The sequence below is a fragment of the Chaetomium globosum genome, genomic scaffold (assembly GCF_000143365.1).
Source record: "Chaetomium globosum CBS 148.51 scaffold_5 genomic scaffold, whole genome shotgun sequence".
Taxonomy (NCBI): Eukaryota; Fungi; Ascomycota; class Sordariomycetes; order Sordariales; family Chaetomiaceae; genus Chaetomium; species Chaetomium globosum.
This window is the reverse complement of record NT_165980.1, coordinates 4,375,567-4,394,396: the sequence shown is the minus strand read 5'-3', so window position 1 is coordinate 4,394,396 and position 18,830 is coordinate 4,375,567. Positions and strand designations below refer to the sequence as shown.

At 57.8% G+C, this 18,830-nt stretch overlaps 5 protein-coding genes across 5 annotated transcripts; 2 read left to right on the top strand and 3 right to left on the bottom strand.

Annotated features, from left to right (window-relative positions):
- Window positions 1–235: 235 nt before the first annotated feature.
- Window positions 236–3,132, bottom strand: CHGG_08260 (uncharacterized protein; the record flags this gene model as incomplete). Its single annotated transcript, XM_001225915.1, has 3 exons — window positions 236–1,384; window positions 1,460–1,674; window positions 1,728–3,132. The coding sequence occupies 3 exons, from the start codon at window positions 3,130–3,132 to the stop codon at window positions 236–238; spliced, it is 2,769 nt and encodes a 922-aa protein (XP_001225916.1).
- Window positions 3,133–5,288: 2,156 nt separating this feature from the next.
- Window positions 5,289–6,893, top strand: CHGG_08259 (uncharacterized protein; the record flags this gene model as incomplete). Its single annotated transcript, XM_001225914.1, has 1 exon — window positions 5,289–6,893. The coding sequence occupies one exon, from the start codon at window positions 5,289–5,291 to the stop codon at window positions 6,891–6,893; it is 1,605 nt and encodes a 534-aa protein (XP_001225915.1).
- A 343-nt stretch (window positions 6,894–7,236) lies between these two features.
- CHGG_08258 (uncharacterized protein) lies at window positions 7,237–14,933 on the bottom strand (the record flags this gene model as incomplete). The annotated part of the gene is made up of 2 exons (XM_001225913.1): window positions 7,237–14,743; window positions 14,839–14,933. 2 exons carry the CDS (start codon window positions 14,931–14,933, stop codon window positions 7,237–7,239), a joined length of 7,602 nt encoding a protein of 2,533 aa, XP_001225914.1.
- A 971-nt stretch (window positions 14,934–15,904) lies between these two features.
- Window positions 15,905–16,739, bottom strand: CHGG_08257 (uncharacterized protein; the record flags this gene model as incomplete). Its single annotated transcript, XM_001225912.1, has 4 exons — window positions 15,905–16,268; window positions 16,377–16,446; window positions 16,549–16,558; window positions 16,635–16,739. The coding sequence occupies 4 exons, from the start codon at window positions 16,737–16,739 to the stop codon at window positions 15,905–15,907; spliced, it is 549 nt and encodes a 182-aa protein (XP_001225913.1).
- An 853-nt stretch (window positions 16,740–17,592) lies between these two features.
- Window positions 17,593–18,678, top strand: CHGG_08256 (uncharacterized protein; the record flags this gene model as incomplete). The annotated part of the gene is made up of 1 exon (XM_001225911.1): window positions 17,593–18,678. The coding sequence occupies one exon, from the start codon at window positions 17,593–17,595 to the stop codon at window positions 18,676–18,678; it is 1,086 nt and encodes a 361-aa protein (XP_001225912.1).
- Between the last annotated feature and the right edge of the window lie 152 nt (window positions 18,679–18,830).

The following is an 18,830-nucleotide window of genomic DNA, read 5'->3' as shown; positions in this document are numbered from 1 at the left end:
CCAAAACCTCTTCTGTCCTGACAAAACGGACCGTCTCCCTAGAATCTACAACAAATTACAGAATCTCTAAGCATCCAACGAACGCCATTAGTTGGTGATTGACCAAAATGATCACCCCAAACCGCGCATCAAATTCAGTTCCAATGATCCCCAATCTACGTTTCCTTCATTAATAGAATCCGCCTTTGGCCCTAAATCGTTTCTCTATCTCCTTTTTCTGTAGGCGTTGCGCATCTTAAATCCTACCCGAGGGTCCTGAAGGCCCAGGCTGCCCCTGGGCAGGGCCGCCTTGTTGCGGCTGGCTAACGCTCGACCCTCTATGCCTCGCGCCAACCAGTGGCCTCCCGGACGCTGCGCCTTGAGGGTGTGCTCCCGGTTGCTGGACAGCTAGATGCGTGGTCCCGCTGGCCGGCGGGGGAGGACCCCCGTATACACCCTGTGGGTGGGGTACACCAGTGTCACTGGCGACCGGACTAGGCGCCTGCGCGTTGTACGCGGACCAAGTGTTGTACGGCGACCCCACCGGGGGCGGAATGCCTGCCTGCCTCTCCACGTCGAACGAGTGGTTGTCCGGGCGGGTCGACGTGGACGTGCGTGTCAGATGGACAGCTGGCATGTTCGGGTCGTCGCCCAGAGAATGTGGAGGGGCCGTCTCGCCAGCTCTGCGGCGCCCGCGCTGGGATTCACGGGTGCTCACGCCGCCGACGGTGTCGGAGCGTGATACGGTGGCCGCAGCAGCGGAATCCCCGTGACGGAGACGGTCGGCCGAGGGATCACGGCTGGCGAGGGTGTTGTCATAACCCCAGTCATCGAGCGCTTCAACCACGGGATTAGACGTGTTAATGTTATCGGCTGCTCGTTGCTCGGTCGAGTCAGCGTTAGCAGTCTCCTCAGCAGTTTGGTTCGCCAGCTTCTTGGCCGCCTTATCTTGCTCAGATTTGGCGCGGGCCTCGGCAGCGAAGGTATCCGTGACAGCGACGCTGTATGATGGGTTGGCGGGTCCGCCGAGAGCATCGCCGCCACCCCCCGGGCCGTTGATGGGCACGCGCCTGAGAGCGAGAGTAAGAGCACACAGGAATTTGGAGCGGCGCGTGGCTCGAACGGCGTCGTTGTGCCAGTTGGACTTGTGCTTGATGGCGATCTTGAGAGTGAGCTTGTCGCAGTCGCCGACGCCGCCGACACCAATGGCAATATCTGGTTGAAAGTCGCGGCTGTTGTCCGGCGACCGCACAAACTGCTCGAGCTCGAGGCGCAGCAACTCGATATCCTCGAACGACGTGTCAAAGGCGACATTGACGTCAATGACCTCCTTCATGGCCTTGCTCCGCGTCACGTTCTCAACCCACGCATTGTTTAACACAATGTTGGGGACCTGACTGGTTAGCTACCGATAATGAAAAGGGGGACATTGGCGGGAACCTACCTGGACAACTTGCATCTTGTCGATACGAGTAAAGACGGTGTAGAGGAGAGAGATCTTCTCGACGATCAACTGTTCCTTCTCAGGGCCAGTGATATCTACACGGTCCCCGACATCGTATGGGTGCTTGACAAAAAGGAAGATGCAGGAACCCAAAAACTCTTGCGTAGTGACGGCGAAGACGAAGGACAGCGAGAGAAGCGTGGTACCAGCCGTAGTAAGGGTGGCAATGAAGCTGCTCTGGAAGACGGCCACTGGGCTTTGTTAGTGGGTGAGTGTGGCCCGAAGGAGAAGGGAGAAAACGTACAGAAAATGATAATAACGACGATCAGAACGACGAAGAGAAGGACCTTATCAAAAACCGCGAGCGCCTGGCCGATATCCTTCATGCTGTGACCGATGGCCTTCCGCTCCTTTCCGATCTCGACGACCTTGCGGATCATTTCGTCCAGGCTGATATCGCCATTCTGGTCGGCATCGATGGCGTTGAAACACTCTGTGGCCTCTTCGCGGTGGGCGGGACCCATGACCTCGATAATATCATCTAGAGAAAGCGCCTCTTGACCCTCGACGACAAACGACATCCAGAGGCGACGAGCCATAGCCTCAGAGCTGCGGACCTTCTCGAGCGCTTCGACCACGACCGAGTGGGCGGAATTAGGGTTGAAAACTTGCTTCCCCGTGATTTCAGAAGCGATGTTACCGAACACAGACGTAATTTTGTCACCCAAACGGCCGACATCGCCAACGATCCTCATTGCGGCGGGCCCTTGCTTGCCGCCGCCCTTGCCGCGGGCAAGCATGACCTCGATACTGTCGGCGATGATAATGTCCTCGTCTTCAAACTCGGGGCAGTACATGGGGAAGAGGGTCCGAGAGGCCTCATACATGAGACCTAGAAGGAAGATGTCGCGCTTGGAGTCCTGGATGCGGTTCGCAAAAGATCGCTGGTGGTAACTGATGCTGATGAGCTGCACCAGGAACTTCTCGCCTAGGAGGACCGCCGACGAGATAAAGAGCGACAGCAAAATGCGCACAATAACGTCCGACCACTGCCTGTTGGCACCATCCCACATGAACTTGAAGGAAAGCCAGGAGGCGAGGCCCCAGAAGAAGAGCGAGAGCGGGATTTCGAGGGCGCGTATCACGGTGGCGTACTTTCTCGTGCCGGAACTGACCACGCCGCTCAGAAACATGAAGACGAACGGCAGGACGTGGGCGACCAGCTTCCCCGCCCAAAGTGTGAGCCATGATATCTCAATCCAGAGAAACAGCAAGAACAGGCTGTGACGCTCTCCGCTGCCCAATTTGACGCGGTCCTTGTCTCCTGTAAGCGGGAGAACAATAATGGGGACGGCAAGTAGAATGGCGACGGGGACGACGTAAACGAGATAGCGCATGATGGCGGAGAAGCCGATGATCTTGGTGTAGAAGCGGCCCATGGCGTTCAGCGAGGTATCCTCAGATAGACCAGAGCCGGAGCGCTGCAGGTCGTTCTGGATGCGCCTCCTGCCCGCTGGGCCACCAACGGCCTTGTCGAAGAGGGCATGTTTCTCATCCATGCGCTCGGTATTGACTCTCCGGGAGCCGGTTGAGCTCGCATTAGACTTGATGGTGCGCAGGGGAATATCCTGCATCTCGGTCGCCGTCGACTCGCCCGAGATGGGAAGGAAGCCCTTGTTATGGGGCGACCTCGGCGACCTTAACGACATTGGTTAAAGTCCCGAGGGAGCACAACTTGAGAATTGTTGTCTTAGACGCTAAGTTCAAGGGATGGGTCGAAGAATGTGGTCGTAACCAGTGGTCTCGTGGCCCGGGGCACCTGGAATGGCTGTCGGCGTGACTTTCCCCGTGAACCGAGGCGAGTCTCGGAATTTGAACAAAAAAGGTCAAGTTTCAAGGCTCTCGACAAGGCGATAAACCAGATGGGATGAACGTTGACTCGCAAGCGCAGCCAGGGCACCCAACTAAAATGAACAAAGAGCGAAAAGAGGAAAAAAGGGCCCTTCCTTGTCTTGAAGGCGCCAGCAAACGATCAAACCAAGTCCTCCGCTGATGGTATCAACCCGGGAACGACGAGGAAAAGGCGGACTGACAAACGAGGGTTGTAAGGCACTGACTGAAAGAGGGGCCGAAGATGTCACATCCAGAAACGAGAGGGGATGGTGACAAGGAGGGTGGGGTGCAGAATGCAAAGCGCAACAAGAAGAGTTCTTCCTCGATTACTTCTCGAACATTTTGTTGGATCGCGTCGGAGGTTGGGTCCAACATCCACATGGGCCTTTGAAATTTCCCTCCTTGGCCAAGCCACTCCAAAGCCCGGGGAAAGGGGAAAGTGGTCCTGTCGTACCTGCCAATTGGACCCTTCCCGCGTGCCGCTCCGGAAGGCGTTCTCACGAAACACGAAGACACCAGCTGAACCAGTCAGTCAACAGCCCCAAGAGCCACCCCCTGGAACCCTCAAGGCGCAGGATCAGGGCGAGCGAGGGTTAGAGGAGCGAAAACCTCCCAACCTCCCAAACTGCATTTCCCTGTTTCACATTGACAGCCCCTTGTTAGCGGGTCGCTTTTAAACCCGGCCGATTGGGCAATGCACCTCGCAGGGTCCACAGGCTTTGCTGCGAATGTTTGCAGTGGAGCTATCAAAAAAAAAAAAAGTGAGGATGGCATGGAGGTCCAGAACACAGTACCGATCCGTTTGCCAGCAACTGTTCTGGGAGATCTCGTAACGAGAACTTGGCGAGACAAGGGTTCGGGACTCCAGCAATCGCCTTGGAATTAGGGAACAATTACGGTATCAATAGCAAACCGTACTTCAAAGTTTGCCATCAGCTCGGTTCATCCGATATCCGGGACTAATGTGAGTTGGTACGGACGTTGCATCCAACCTTCCATAGCCGGCGGTTTGCTTGTGTCCATGTCCATTAGGAATCACGACACGACTCCAGCTGATCTGCGCGGTCGCCCTCTGTGGGGATTGAGAAGCATGCAGCACGTCATGGCTGTGTCGGTCTTTTCAACTTGGATGGGATCTGCGTACAATCGCTGAGAACCCCTCACGATCGCCTTCGCACGATCCCCCACTACCAGGAATCATGAAGATCCAATCACGACAGGTCGTGCTGTGCCCCAAGGAGCAAAGAGTTGGCTGGCCCTCAGATGTCACAGCGGGCACAGCTGTACTTCCTGTAGTAACACAAACAGGGTCAACAGAAAAGGTCATCTGATGATAGCAGGGAGTATTGATCACAGCAAAAACCCTTGAAACCAACTGGTCACTCCTCACGAACTGAGACTACTTCGCTGGTGTAACGGCCTTTCGTGCGGCTTCCTGTTGTATATCCCATCCACAACGGGTGATGAGGGGCGACAAATATCAAAGCCTCACTGCCTCAATGACCCCCAAATATGGAGGAGTCGTTTGACTCTGGGGAAGCACCGGAGGTCTCATCGGCGGTCTCGGCAGGTTGTAGTTCCGGCATACTGGATCAGCCGACTTGGCGACGGGCCGGGCCAGACGAATGAGCAGGTATGAAATGAAAATTCCAATTTAGCACCAATCAGGAAAGTATTGCTTGTGAGGCTGAAAGGAAAAAACAAAAGAATATTTGAAGGGAAAAAAAGAGAAGAAGAAGAGAAAAAGGTCGGCGACACAGCAATTCGCTTTCCCCCGTCGCAGCGCGGACTTTGCCAAGCTTTTATTGTGGTCCTAGCTCCCGCAAATCTTAGGCTTAGCGACGCTGAAGCTCTGGGTGTGACCCACCATCACCACATGGAAGAATAAGATGCACCACTAGTTCGATCTTGACTTTTCGACCTCTTTGGTCAAGGTCACCGCTAGCCCACATATTCCAGACAACTGCGCGAAATGAGGACACCCGCTGTCGGTGCTAGGAGGTCACTGAATTGGTTACGATGTGTCAACCAAGCCCCCCTTATATGCCCTACCATCCTGCCGCTCTCCCACCTAACGACGCCGCGAACAATACCACGAGCGCTCTTCCATAACGCGCGAACCCTCCTCCAAGACGTTTCAGAACACCAGCAGCCGCCCACCGCCCGACAAACGACGACAGGCCCCAAGGCCGCACCTGACCTCAAACACATCCGCCAAAATCCCGAGCTCTACGCCCAAAACTGCCGTGACCGCAACTACCACGCCGCCGCCGCTTACCCCGCCCAAATCAACGACCTCTTTTCCCAATGGCATGCTAAGCAGCAGGAGGGCCGGAGCCTGCGCGAGCGCCGCAACCTCCTGCGCCGTCAACTCGCCGACCCAGGAACAACCCGCGACGACGCCGACCAAGATGCCGCCGGGTTCCGCTCGCTGTCCCGCGAGCAGCTCCTCGACGAAGCCCGCAAGGTCAAAACCGACCTGAGCGCCATCGAAGAAGCCGAATCCACCCTCGCCGCCGAGATGCAGCGCCTCGCGCTCGCCATCCCCAACCTCACCAGCGACGCCACCCCGCGCGGCAACGAGCCCACCGTGCTGAGCTACATCAACGACCACCCGGAGCCCGGCCCGGCGCCGTCCGACCGCGTGTGGCGCTCCCACGTGCACATCGGCGCGGAGCTCGGCATCCTCGACTTCGCGGGCGCGGCGGCCACCTCCGGGTGGGGCTGGTACCACCTAATCGACGAGGCCGCGCAGCTGGAGCAGGCGCTGGTCAACTACGCGCTCACGGCGGCGACGCGCGCCGGCTGGCGGCAGGTCAGCCCGCCCAGCATGGTGTACTCGCACATCGCGGGGGCGTGCGGGTTCCAGCCGCGGGACGCGCACGGCGAGACGCAGATCTACGCCATCGCGCAGTCGGCCGAGGACGCCGCGCGCGGCAAGCCCGAGCTCAGCCTGGCGGGCACGGCCGAGATCCCGCTGGCGGGGATGAAGGCCGACACGGTGCTGGACGAGCGCGAGCTGCCGGCCAAGCGGGTGGCGGCGTCGCGGTGCTACCGGGCCGAGGCCGGCGCGCGCGGGTCCGAGACCAAGGGCCTGTACCGCGTGCACGAGTTCACCAAGGTGGAGCTGTTCGCGTGGGCGGCGCCCGACGAGGGCGTGGCGCAGGAACTGCTGGACGAGATGGTCGACCTGCAGACGGAGCTGCTCGGGTCGCTGGGCCTGCACTGCCGTGTGCTGGAGATGCCGACCGCCGACCTGGGCGCCTCGGCCACGCGCAAGTGCGACATCGAGGCGTTTTTCCCCTCGCGCCGCGACCGCAACGACGGCTGGGGCGAGGTGACGAGCGCGAGCATCTGCACCGACTACCAGACCCGCCGCCTGGCCACCCGCGTCAAGCTGGCGAGTGGGAAGTTGGTGTATCCGTTCACGGTGAACGGCACGGCGATGGCGGTACCACGGGTGCTGGCCGCTATTTTGGAAAATGGGTGGAATGAGGCCGAGAAGACCGTGACGATCCCCGAGGTGTTGAGGCCGTGGATGGAGGAGAGGGAGAAGATCGGGCCGCGGCATCGTTAGGATGATCGATGGTCAGCAGGTCTTAAAAAGCTTAAAATCTGTATCATACGTGTCACTGGTTGCAATGTACAAAACGAAACGCGTAGCCAAAGTCAACTTCATGTCCATCATCTGAGTTATCCATACAAAACAAAAATTACCACCCGCCGCCAGCATGGCCTGCCAAAGCAACCCACGACGCCCTGCCGCAAACTATACTCAAACAACAAGGCCTCATGATCATAAACAACATAAGGAATCAAAACAAAAGAGAGAATACCGCCCCGTCCCCAACACCCCTCGTCATTTCCGCCATGTCTCATCCAACCATACCACACCATTCCCTATCCCGGTCCATCAATCATCAACTCGCCGCCGCAACAGGCACACTTGCTTCCCTCTCCATACCAACATCGCTTTCCCTGCCCACCACGCTCTCCGTCCAATCGCTCGCCGCATCGTCAATGTCATCTCCATTCCCCTGACCAGCCTCATTCTCAGACCAGCCGTCATGAAGCTCATGCTCGTCCGCAGGGGTGATCACGGTCGTACCGTGGCTCGACCGCCTGAGACTCCTCGCATCCTCCTCCTCCTCCTCCTCCCTGTCAACATCCACATCCTCGCCGAGGTCACTGAACCGGTCCTCCTCATCAGCAAGATCCTCCCCAAGAGGTTCCTCGCCATCATACTCCGTTGAAGGCGTCACATCGGCCTCGACATCGACAACCTCAGGTTCCGCGTTGGTCGGCTCCGAGATGACGATGTTGACGGGCGGGACCGGCTGCGACACCTCCCTCTCGCGCTGGTGCTCATTGTACGCGTCCTCATCCCCCTCTTCCAAGTCCATCCCCATCCCGGTATTCTCCTTATCGTCAGAAAGTCCGCCGCCGAGATCGCCATACCCCTTTGATGCGGGAGCGGCAGCGGCAGACGATGTCCAGCTAGTCTTTCGCAGCCCCCTTGACGCCGCAGCCCCGCCAGCGGTCCTAACGCTCTGGCTACGCTTCATGCCTCCGGAGGGTACGTTGTTGGTAATCTGGCTGAGGGAGAGGATCCGGCGGTTGGAGGCAGACGAGGAAGTTCCGTTGGGGGTGCTGGCCTTACTGCGCGCTGACATGGCCAGGTTAATGGCGCTCCGCGGCTTGGTGGCGCCAGCTTCGGTGGCCGCTGGCGCGGGGTCGGCCGACCTCTGCGAAGACGACACCCGCTTGCGGCTCATCGAGTCACGACTGCTATTGGCGGCGGCCCGGTTGGTCTTGGCCATGAGTAGTACCCGGGAATGGTCCATGACGCCTTCAAGAATGCGGCGCTCGAGGCTCTCCGCGCGGGCTTCCATGTCGTGGAGTTCCTCGCGGCGGAGGCGGAGGGCTGTATCGAGGGAGGAGAGGTCAGCGGTGAGACGAGTCTTTTGGCGGCTGAGGTTCTCTTGTTCAGAACGCAGAGAGAGAAGGCTATCCTTCATCCGCGATTCGTCCTCCTTGAGCGTGGCAAGGAATTCGGCGCGGAGTTGTTCCTGCTCTTCGCGGAGAGAAGCGTTCGCGTCCTTGAGGCGGGCCTCCTCTTCCATCAGGTTGGCAAGCAGTTCGATCTTGAAACGCTCTTGCTCCTCCTTAAGGGTAACCTTGATTTGTTCTTGCTCTTTCCTCAAGGCCTCGTTAGCCTCGCGCAGTCGCTGCTCCTCCGCCTTGAAGTTGGCTAGGAAGGCTTCCTTCATGTGCTCCTGTTCCTCCCGGAGACTGGCATTCACCTCCTTCAGAAGCGACTCTTCTTCGCGGAGGTTGGCCATGAACGTGTCCTTGAGACCTTGCTGCTCCTCACGTAGAGCATCGTTCATCTCCTTGAGCCGAGATTCCTCGTCGCGGAGGTTGCTGAGGAAGGTTTCTTTCAGCTTCTCCTGCTCCTCCTTCAAGGCGACATTCGTCTCCATCAGGCGCGCCTGCTCTTCCTTCAAGTTGTTGAGGAAAGCCTCCTTCATTTGGTCTTGCTCCTCCTTCAAGGCGACATTTGTCTCCATCAAACGAGCCTGCTCCTCCTTGAGGGTGGTAAGGAAGGTCTCCTTCAGCTGCGTCTGTTCCTCAATAAGAGCGGTCGTGGCCTCCTTAATTCGGGACTCCTCCGTCATCATATTCGCAAGGAACTGCTCATGAATCTTGCTGTGCTCCTCGGGAAGGGTGACGGTGATCGACTCCTTCAGGCGAGTCTCCTCTTCTCTGAGGTTAGCAATGAGGGCATCGACCTGTTCCTTCTCCTCGCGGCGCCGTTCAAGAGCGATGGTGGCTTCCTGCAGTGTCTTCTCGCGATCCTCGTGCTCATCAGCGATCCGCTGGGTCTGGGCGGCGAGGAAGGCGGCAAGTTCCGCTGCCGTTGCCTTGACCTGGGTATGGACCTGATTAAGAGTCTCGAGTTGCTCGAACGCCTTGTCGGCTACCTGAGTATGACCAACAAGAGTGTCCAGCTTCTCAATCACTGCTGTGTCATCGTACTTCTCAGGAGGCGGAGGGAGTAATGGGTGCTCAACCCGCTCTTGGATTGCCAAGGTAGACGTCCTGAGGTGCTCGTAGTGCTGGGCCAGAACCAGCATGACCTCCTGAACGCTCTCGAGAATCTTGGGTTGGTACTCAGACACTTGGCCCTGAAGACCCTCCACTTTGCCAATGGCTTCCTGGACTTGCTCCCGGGTAAGCTGATGCTCGGCCTTGTCCTCAGTGTGGTTCTCGTCTGACTTGGTGACAAGATCCTCGACGCGCTCGAAGACAGTTTTGGAAGCCTCCTCCATCTTCTCCATGGAATCGGTGACGGCCGTGCCGAGGGTGTCAACTAGCGACTTAAGCTCCTCAGCAATAACCTTTGTGCCGCTGACAGCGGCCTCCATTTCGAGGTCCCTTTCTTCGGTCTTTGTGGCCCGCTCATCCTGGATGAGCTGGAGCTCCTCGTACTTGGTCATCAGCTCAGACATGCGTTCGTCAAACTTGGATAGCAGTACGTCGGCGTTGGTCTGCAGCTTCTCGTCCAGTTCGATCTTGACACCAATAAGGCCCGTCTTGGCGTCCTCAAATTCAAGCTTTATGGTATCGAGCACCTCCTTGACATCCTCGCTGATGTTTTCGTTCTTGCGGATGCTGTCGGTCAAGGTATCGAGGATGGTATGAATTGAGTCGATCCCGCGAGCGCCGTCTTCAAGCTTGGACCTCATAAGGGCCTGGAACTCTTCCAGAACGGTCTTCACCTCGGTGACGTTCACGCTCACGCCAACGATCTCGGCTTGACGGTCCTCGAAGCCCTTGATGTTGGCTTCGGCGTGCACATCAAGCCGTTCCTTGACATCGCCCAGACGGATCTCCAGAGCCTCGAGGTCCTCCTTTGACGGGAGGTTGACAAGGTCGACCTTCTGGATATGCTCAATGAGCGACTTTGTATCAAGGCACACTGCCTCAACCGCTTCGACATCCGTCTTGGTGATCTTCTCGGGATCCTCGAGTGCCTTCTCGTGACGTTCTTTCATGTCGTCAAAGGCAGCAACTATCTGGTTGACAAGCGACTCAACCATGGCCACATCCTCCTTGCGAGACAGGTTATCCATCTGCGTAGCCAGGCCGCCCAAGCTCTGGCGAGTGTCGTCAATGAGTGTCTCCAAGGCGTCGATGTGTTCCTTGCGCGAGATGGTGTCGAACTGCGTGGACAGGCCGTTGACGCTCTCGCGTGCCTCGAGAATTAGGGTCTCCAGCGTGTCGATGTGATCCTTGCGGACAGCCTGCTCCCCGTCCATGAGGTCGTCGAGGCGGGATTTTGTGTTTCGAAGAATCGTCTCAATCGCCTCGACGTCCTCCCTCGAGGCTGCATCAGTGCTGGCCCGAACAGGCGGAGGCGCTGCTGTTTCCTTGGTCGCCAAGTCATTCACAGTCTCTTGAATCTTGCGAATACTCTCTTCTAGACCCTCGAATGGTTCCCGATTTGGCATTCCGGCAACCGACTGGGCAACATCTTGAAGGGTCTTCTCCATCCCAGCCAGGTCTTCTTTTGAAAGAGAGGAGACGGTGGGCTTCGGAGCCGATTCCATAGCTTCGACCTTGATGCCAAGCTGAGTAATTAACATCTCAAGGTTCTTGATGTCGTCGTGCTTTAGCGTCTGCTCGGTAGACACCACGGCCTTGGAGTCATCTCCGATGGTAGCCAAGGCCCGGTCGTTCTTGGTTTCCTCACGGAGGGTGTCGATGTCAGTCCGCACGCTGTCCAAACCCTCTTTGAGTGCCTCGAGGATTTCGTCGTTGGCCGTCAGATCTGCCGGCTTATCGCGAAGGTTATTGAGGCTAGTGCGGATATCGCCCAGACCTTCTTGCAACGCATCCAAGATTTCGTTGAGACCAGCAATTGGCCGCGTGCTGATCTCTGACCGAAGGCTATGGAGGCCGTCGTGGAGAGCCTCAATAACCTCCTTGTTGTTACCAGGTTGGGGGATGGCAGGCACCATTGACGAGTTGACTATGTCGCGAAGGGTATCTACTTCTTCCTTCAGCATCGCCCGAGAGCTATCCGAAGACCGTGTGACGAGCTCGGCCAGTTCTTTGCGGAAACCGTCGAGGGTGCTGAGAAGCTGATCCATAACCTCCTGGGAGTTGGACTCGCCCTTTGCGCGGTCGACATATTCTTCGATCTCTTGACGCAGCTTTTCGAACCCATCTTTGGTCGCGTCAAGAACCTGTTCCGTGCCCAGAGCGTTGGCGGCAATATTCTCCTTGGCCTCCTCAGATGCGGCCTTGATCTCGGTCTGCAAGAGCTCCTTGATCTCGTGAAGACGTTGCATGACCTCTTCATTGTTCCCCCCTGGGGAGACCAGAGCGTTGGATTGTACCGAGGAAAAGTCGAATGCTTCGAGCTCCTTCTTCAGGAGGGCCCCGATGTCAGCAGAGATTTCCAGCGACTCGAGGCCCTCCTTGACGGCATCAACCACATCAACGCGAGACAGGTCCGGGCCCGAAGAAGAGGTGGGAAAATCGAAGCCTTCCAGAACCTGCTTCACTGCATCCGCAACATCTTGAGAGAGATTGGTGGTGCCAAGGCCCTCCTTGACGGCGCCAACGACATCAGCATGGGATAGCTCAGGGCGGGCCACAAGAGCGGAAGAGAAGTTGGAAAAGTCAAAGACTTCCAACGCCTTCTTGACCGCATCAGTGACATCCTTGGTGATGTCGAGGGATTTGAGGCCCTCCTTAACAGCATCCGTCACATTTTCCTCGGGCACAGCCGCACGGGGGACGTCTCCGCGGGGTACCAGCGCCGACGAATGAGCGGACGAAAAGTCAAAGCCCTGCAGCGCCTGCTTGACAGCAAGCGTAACGCTGTTACTGAAGTCAAGGCCCTCGATCCCTTCCTTGACGGCGTCTGCTACATCGACCCTCGAGAGGTCAGGGCGGGGGATGGTGGCGGAGAAATCAAATGTCTGGAGGCCTTGCATCACGGCTTTCAGCACGTTGTCAGAAAGGTCAGATGTGTCGAGACCCTCCTTGACGGCATCCAAGATGTCAGAAGAGAGGTCGAGAGACTTGAGCCCTGACTTCACTGCATCCGACACGTCTCCCTTAGATACTGACTGGGGCACCAAGGCATTGGATTGGATGACGGAAAAGTCAAAGGACTGCAGGCCCTCGGTAACGGCGTCGAGGACATCATCCCTGGTGAGATCGGATGGAGGGGGCGGCGCCTGGGGTGTAGGAAAGTCGAAAGTGTGGAGGCCTTCCTTAACGGCATCCAGCATATCCTCTCGAGTAATATCGGTACCCATGCCGGGGGCGACGGGGAACTCGAACTCTTCCAGGCACTCCCTAACGGCCTCGAGGATCTCGTCCCTCGACAGCGTCGCCGGGGTTTCGACCTTGGGAGGGACGTAGTGCTTGAGGCCGTCCATAACGGCTTGGAACACTTCGTCCCGGGTGGCGCCGGGGGGGCGGTCGTCCCGGGGAGCATATGCACGAAGGCCCTCTTGCAGACAGGCAAGGACCTCGTCCCGTTCCAAGCCAATCTGCTGGATCTCGATCTCGGGCTTGTACTTCTCCCAGGCGTCCTTGACCGCTTGGACGACGTCTTCCCTTCGGAGCTCCGGCGTGCGAGGTTTGGATGCCTGCGTGTCTTTCAGAGCGGCTCGCACACTGTTGTAGATCTCCTTGTAGTCAATCGAGGACTCGCGGGAGCCAACGGTAGCGGCGGACTGATGGCGATGTTCACGGAGAAGGTTGTTCATCTGCTGGCTCATCTCAGACAGCCCCTCCTCGACGACCTTGGTCATCTCGGCCTTGGTGAAGGCCTCCGAGCTTCCCACGTTCTTCTCAGCGACCTCATCCAATCGGCGGCCAATCTCGCGCCCCATGCCTAGGACCTCACCACGGAGCTCCCTCACCAGCGCCTTAGTCTCAGCCGTGAGGCCGCCGCCTTGGGCGACGCTGTCCTTAACGCTTCGGATGGCTTGCATGAGCTCGTCGTTGAGAACGTCGGCGCCTCGGGCATTGCGGCCTTCCTGGCCTGGCAGCATGCGTGAACCTTGCGAAGCAGAAGCCGCAGCGTGGAGGAAGTCGAGGGCTCCCCGACGTGACATACCATCATCGTCGTCAAAACTCCAGTTCCTGTCTCGAGCACCCCCATCACTGCCACCCCCCCGGCCTCCTCCGGCAGCTGGGATGACGGCTTGTTGCTGGTTGGACTTGACCAGCCGAGCAAGTTCCTCGACCTTCCCGGCCGTAGCCATACCGGAGAGTTTCTCGGCAAGCTCGGTGAGGCGGTTAAGGAGCGCATCCTGGCCGTCCTTGGTGCCCATTTCTCGCATGATCTTTTCGAGCAGGGCAACCGTGGCGGACGACGGCGGTGGCGCGTCGGAGACGAGGGAGGGGGTGCTGAGGAGGGACTCTCTGTCAAAAGAGGCGGCAAAGCTGTTGGGAGAAGGTATTCGTGGTAACGAAAACGGGCGCGCCGACTTTGACAGGGTCGGAGACGAGGGCGGGTGTCTCCCTTCCAAAAGCAGAGGCCCTCCATAAGGGTCTCGGGTGGTGGAGGGTCGTGTCTTGGCGTCCGTGATCAGTTCACGAAGGCTTTTGCGGATGTCCTCGTCTCGCGCATTGGTGGCTTCCTTCAAGCTGAGCAGGTCTGTGGCGTTGTCCCTGCTACGTCTGCTCAGCAGCGACATCTCTTTTTGGAGAGTGGTGGCGATATCAGTAAGGCTGAGGATCTGGCTGGACAGTGAGTCTAGCTGCCCTGGGGCTGGGGGCTTGACAATGGGCTTGGAGCCATTTGTGATATTCGCCAGAGGAATCTCGGGCTCTTTATGTACAGGCGTGGTGTTGTTGCTCTGGGTGGTCATGTTTTGCAGAGCGAGCATGGTGGCAGACTGGGGAGGGGTGTTCTCGCCGAGAATGCTGTGATGGGGTCGCCGGACAGCCGGGCGGATGATGGGGGTCAGACTAGGACCCGGCGTTGGAGTACTAGTGGCCGACCGGTCTTGCCTGTCGTCCCGTTGCTCCACGAAGGGGTCCCGGGTGTCTTTCCTCTGGGGCGTGCTTGGCCTCTCCATCTTCTCGGGCGACCTTGGTGCCGACTGGGGCGACTCACGGCCGCCACCCTCCAGCATAAAACCCATGTCCTTGACCGAAGGAGGCTGGAGCGACTGCATGCGACGATGGGAAGATGGCCGCAAAGCGGACCGTTCTGGAGATGCGTCGACCCGCTTGGGCACATGCGGTACCAAGGCGGCGCTCTCACGGGCCTTCTCGGCCATCGCGGCATGAGCCGACTGGATGGCACTCGAGGTGCCGGCGCGGGAGACGCTGGGCGACTGCGGGTTGAGCGGGAGCGGAGGGGGTGCTCGCTCGGGATCAGAGCTGTCCCACCTGTTCTTCATTAGCGTGCGCCAGAGAAGCGACATGACATGGTCATCGCGGCTTGCGAGGGTGGAGGACCAGAGGAGGAGAACTGGAAATCTTACATGGGGACCAAGGCGCGGTGGTCGATAGACCCGGAATGTTGATGTTTCATGGGCCTATCCTGGTCACGAGGGGCATCCCTCTCTATGGGCGGCATTGTGGCGGAAAAGGTGGTGGTGGTGGTGGTGGTTGTTTATGGTGGCGTGTGTTTATGCGTGATGATGCGCAAAGTGCCTTAGGGAAGGTAGGTAGGGCGGAATGAGACGAGGGGATCGCTGGAATGCGATGATGCTGCGATGCTGCGTGCTGCGATTGGGGGTATCTCTCAGGTTCAAAGTCGCAAAAAAAGCAGGCAGGCAGTCAGTCTCGCTTCACCTCGAGTTCCAGACTCCCAAAGGACAGCGCAAAAAAACAAAACAATGTGAAGTTCAGGTCAAAGCAATGCTGGCATGCTCCTGCAAGTGGGTATATTGAGGCCTTGTTAAGACTATCGAAGAGGGGAGAAGGGATGGGGGGTGCCCGCACGATTTGACTTGATTTGAGCCCTGCGTTGGCGCCCTGCGGGCCAATTGCCTGCCATTACCCTGTCGCATTGTTGATTTGTTTGGGTTCCCTGAGCAACGGGGCAGGTACGACCGGGGTTTACCCTGCTGCCCCTCGATTGGAAAGCACAGACTGCGGGAGCTCCCGTAATCGATAAGCAGCACAGGTCCAATTTCGGGATGATTTCCACAATCACCTGAACTTCTTGTCGAACTTTCAACTGTGCTTCACCCATTGCGACATCATTCCATCCGAAGGCGATGAGGTGGGTGAGTGGGCTTGGTATCTCACCGCCTCTCTCGATGGGAGCAAAACCGAAGCAACCTCAGAGTGTAAAATTCCTTCGGTCTTCCAATTTTTATTGGCTAAGCAACCTGTGGCCTTGGGAGTTACACCCAATCAATCAATCGACAACGGCTCCTCGGGCCACGAGCTTCGCCGGTGGATTTGGGGTCGACTCGCACCGTCCTCGGGCGAACCCCATGGCAACTTCATGCCAGGATTTTAGCATCTGACTTGGCCGGCCGCTGCCCGAAGATGGTACTCCCGACGCGCACCTCACTGCTGCCCATAGTGATGGCCCCCTCAAAATCCTCGCTCATGCCCATGCTCAACTCCAGTTCCCTGTTCAAGCCCAGTTCTTTGACAACCAAATCCCTCTGCTTCGCCAGCAACTTTGAAGTCCTCGTTCTCGTTTTCTGCGGTGGTAGCCACACTTCGGGCAATAGCCCCAATGGTCATTAAACCGAGCAAGTGCAGGCTGGGACAGTCGTTGACAATGGACCGGCAGAGCGACACCAGTTCTTCTCCCGGCGCGCATCCGGATTTGGACTCCTCGCCAGACGTGTTTACCTGGACATGGATATTGAGTTTTTGCGTCTCGGGTTCAGCCTTGATCTTCTCGCCCCTGTACTTATCAAGCAGCTGCGCTTTCTTGAGGTTGTCGATGCTGGACACACACCAGAGGTTAGGGATTTTGGCAAGGTCTTTGCAGCGGCCTGGCTCCCCTTTAGCATGTATTTGATTGATGCGTAAACCTTGGATCCTCAAGACATACCTGACTGGAGACCACCGATAAAATGCCATTGGATAGTCTTGGGTAGCAACTCGGCTTTTTGGCTCAACTCCTGGGCGTAATTTTCCCCAAAGTGCAGTTGACGGACTGGCGGCTCATGGAGGGCGAGGATGTCGTTGGCGGGCTTGAGTTTTGAGACAGCCACGAGCCGTACCTTTAAGTCTCTGTTAGATATGATGTATGAAGACTGAAACTCCCACACGCGGCTTGGATGATACAGAGGATACAAAGAAAACTTACTGGACGACCCTTAGCCACCGCAGCTACCCTCTCGCTGACGCCCTTTAATTGCGAAATGAGAGCAGATGCTCGTGCCGGGTCGACGTTCATCTTTGTTTCGCTCATGATGATTCGGTTAAAACGCTGTTTGTCCGGCTCAGGAAATGCAACGGCCCACACTCTCAGTCATACCCTGTCAGGTTGTCAAGCTGTCACGCTGTCACGCTCTCAACCCGTCCCCCAGCTTTTTGGTGGAGTGGAGCAAATATGACCCTTAATGCACAGTAAGGTTTACGATATCAGGCAGTTATCATACTGTGTAAGAGGCCTGCCCCAAGCTCTGAACCCCTGCCGAACCGCGAACCTTCAAATCATCCGCTGACATCTTGCCACAAACCAAAACCCCTTTCTGATCAAGGACCCGACCTTGAAATTCCAGACCTTCATTCACCCAACATCGAGATATTGGGCGCTGGTCTTAGGTCCACGGTCACAGGAGAAAACTCGAGTGCCACCACTCATGACCCTTCCCAACCGTGGGGCGTGTCCTTGCTGAGGCTCAGCCGGGAATCAATGCCCTGGGAAGGCCGAGATTGGCTCGTCAGGATCCGAAACCTCGAGCGCCATTGGCATTAGCTAGTTAGCTCCTGCCTGCCTGCCATTCTTCCTGGACTGCTGGCTGTGCAATCAATCGGTTTGGAGCCAATCCAAGACGGTATCGGGACGCTCCGAGGCTCCGTCTCCTTTTATTTCCCGGTAGCTTGATCAGCAGCCCGGGTACGAAGTACATACATCCCTCAGCCTCATGTGATGTAACCTACCTACCTACATATCTACCTACCTACCTGACCTGCTCGCGCTCTTTACTTGGGTAATCTGTGCTTTGTTTCTCACGCGTACCCTTTCTGAAGTTCTCATCTGTGACCTCACGCCAACCCCACTTCTCCCACATCCACACTGCCTCAAGAGGCCCGTCGCCATGGACCCCGTCCCCATGCCGTACCTCCCCGCCGAGGTCTGGCTCATGATCCTCGAGAGGCTGCCTCCCTCATTTTTCCAGCAAGATATCCGCCGCCTGACCCTCTCAAAACGCTGGTACAGCCTCGCCTTCCCCACCTTCTACACGCGTATCGAGTTCACACCACGCGTTATCAGCCGCCTGGTGCACCGCAAGTCTAGATCCCTCGACAAGTCGCGTGCCCAGCTGCGAAAGTCACTGCGCTCTGTCAACATTGTTCTCGACGGGCTCCCGGGCGTCAATGGCAGTAGCCGTAGCGGCGGGGGCGGCGCGGACATCGCATGCTTCAACACACCCGCCAACCTCGCCCGGTTCTGCGTGATGCTGCTCGAGTTCCGCGAGCTCAAGGAGGTGCGCTTCGCCGCACGGTGGCCGAACCGGGCGTGGCGCGCCGACCCGCTGCAGGGCAACTACCTGCACCTCCGCAGCGTGGAGCCGTACCTAACCCTCCTAACGCACGTCACGGCGCTGGACCTGGACCTGTGCGGCACCGACGTGGCGGGCGACGCGGCGACGACGGCGCTGCACTTCTGCGGCCACGTGCGGCCTCTGCTGTCGCGCCTGCGCTCCCTCCGCCTGCGCATGCGCAGCATCTGCCACCTGGCCCTGCGCCCGCTCGACGACGGCCGCCCCGTCACGCTCGCCGAGCTGCGCCTGAGCCTGTACCTCGGCCGCGTCTCCGAGAACAACCCCAAGCTCAACGCGAGCCGGACTTGCCCCTACTGGGCCTCGTGGGAGCGCACCGTGCCGATGGATGAGATGCGCGCGCGCATGAGGGCGTTGGTGAAGCAGATGGTCGAGCCCAAGCGCGCCGAGCTGGTGCATCTAGCGCCGAGCGGGGATGTGCATGTGTGGGATGCGTCGACGGGTGTTTGCGTCAAGGACGAGTCCGAGAAGCCCATGAAGTTTCATCCGTACTTTGAAGGGAAGCGCTCGCGGTCGTGCTTCCATAAGCACGCGGATGATTGGCAATTTGATGACGAGGTTGGTGTTGGGGGTATATTTACTTCGTACCCAGACGAAGAATCCGATGAAGACGAAACATGAGAAGGCGGCGAACTGGAGTTGGGGGTTATATGGTGTAGTGGGGCGAGTGTGTTTGATGTACGGGGTCGTCGAGGAGGGAGTTTCCTCGTTGTTGTGTTCAAAGGCCGTGGTGTTGATATGATTATGTTTTCTCGTCTTAATTCTGATACCCT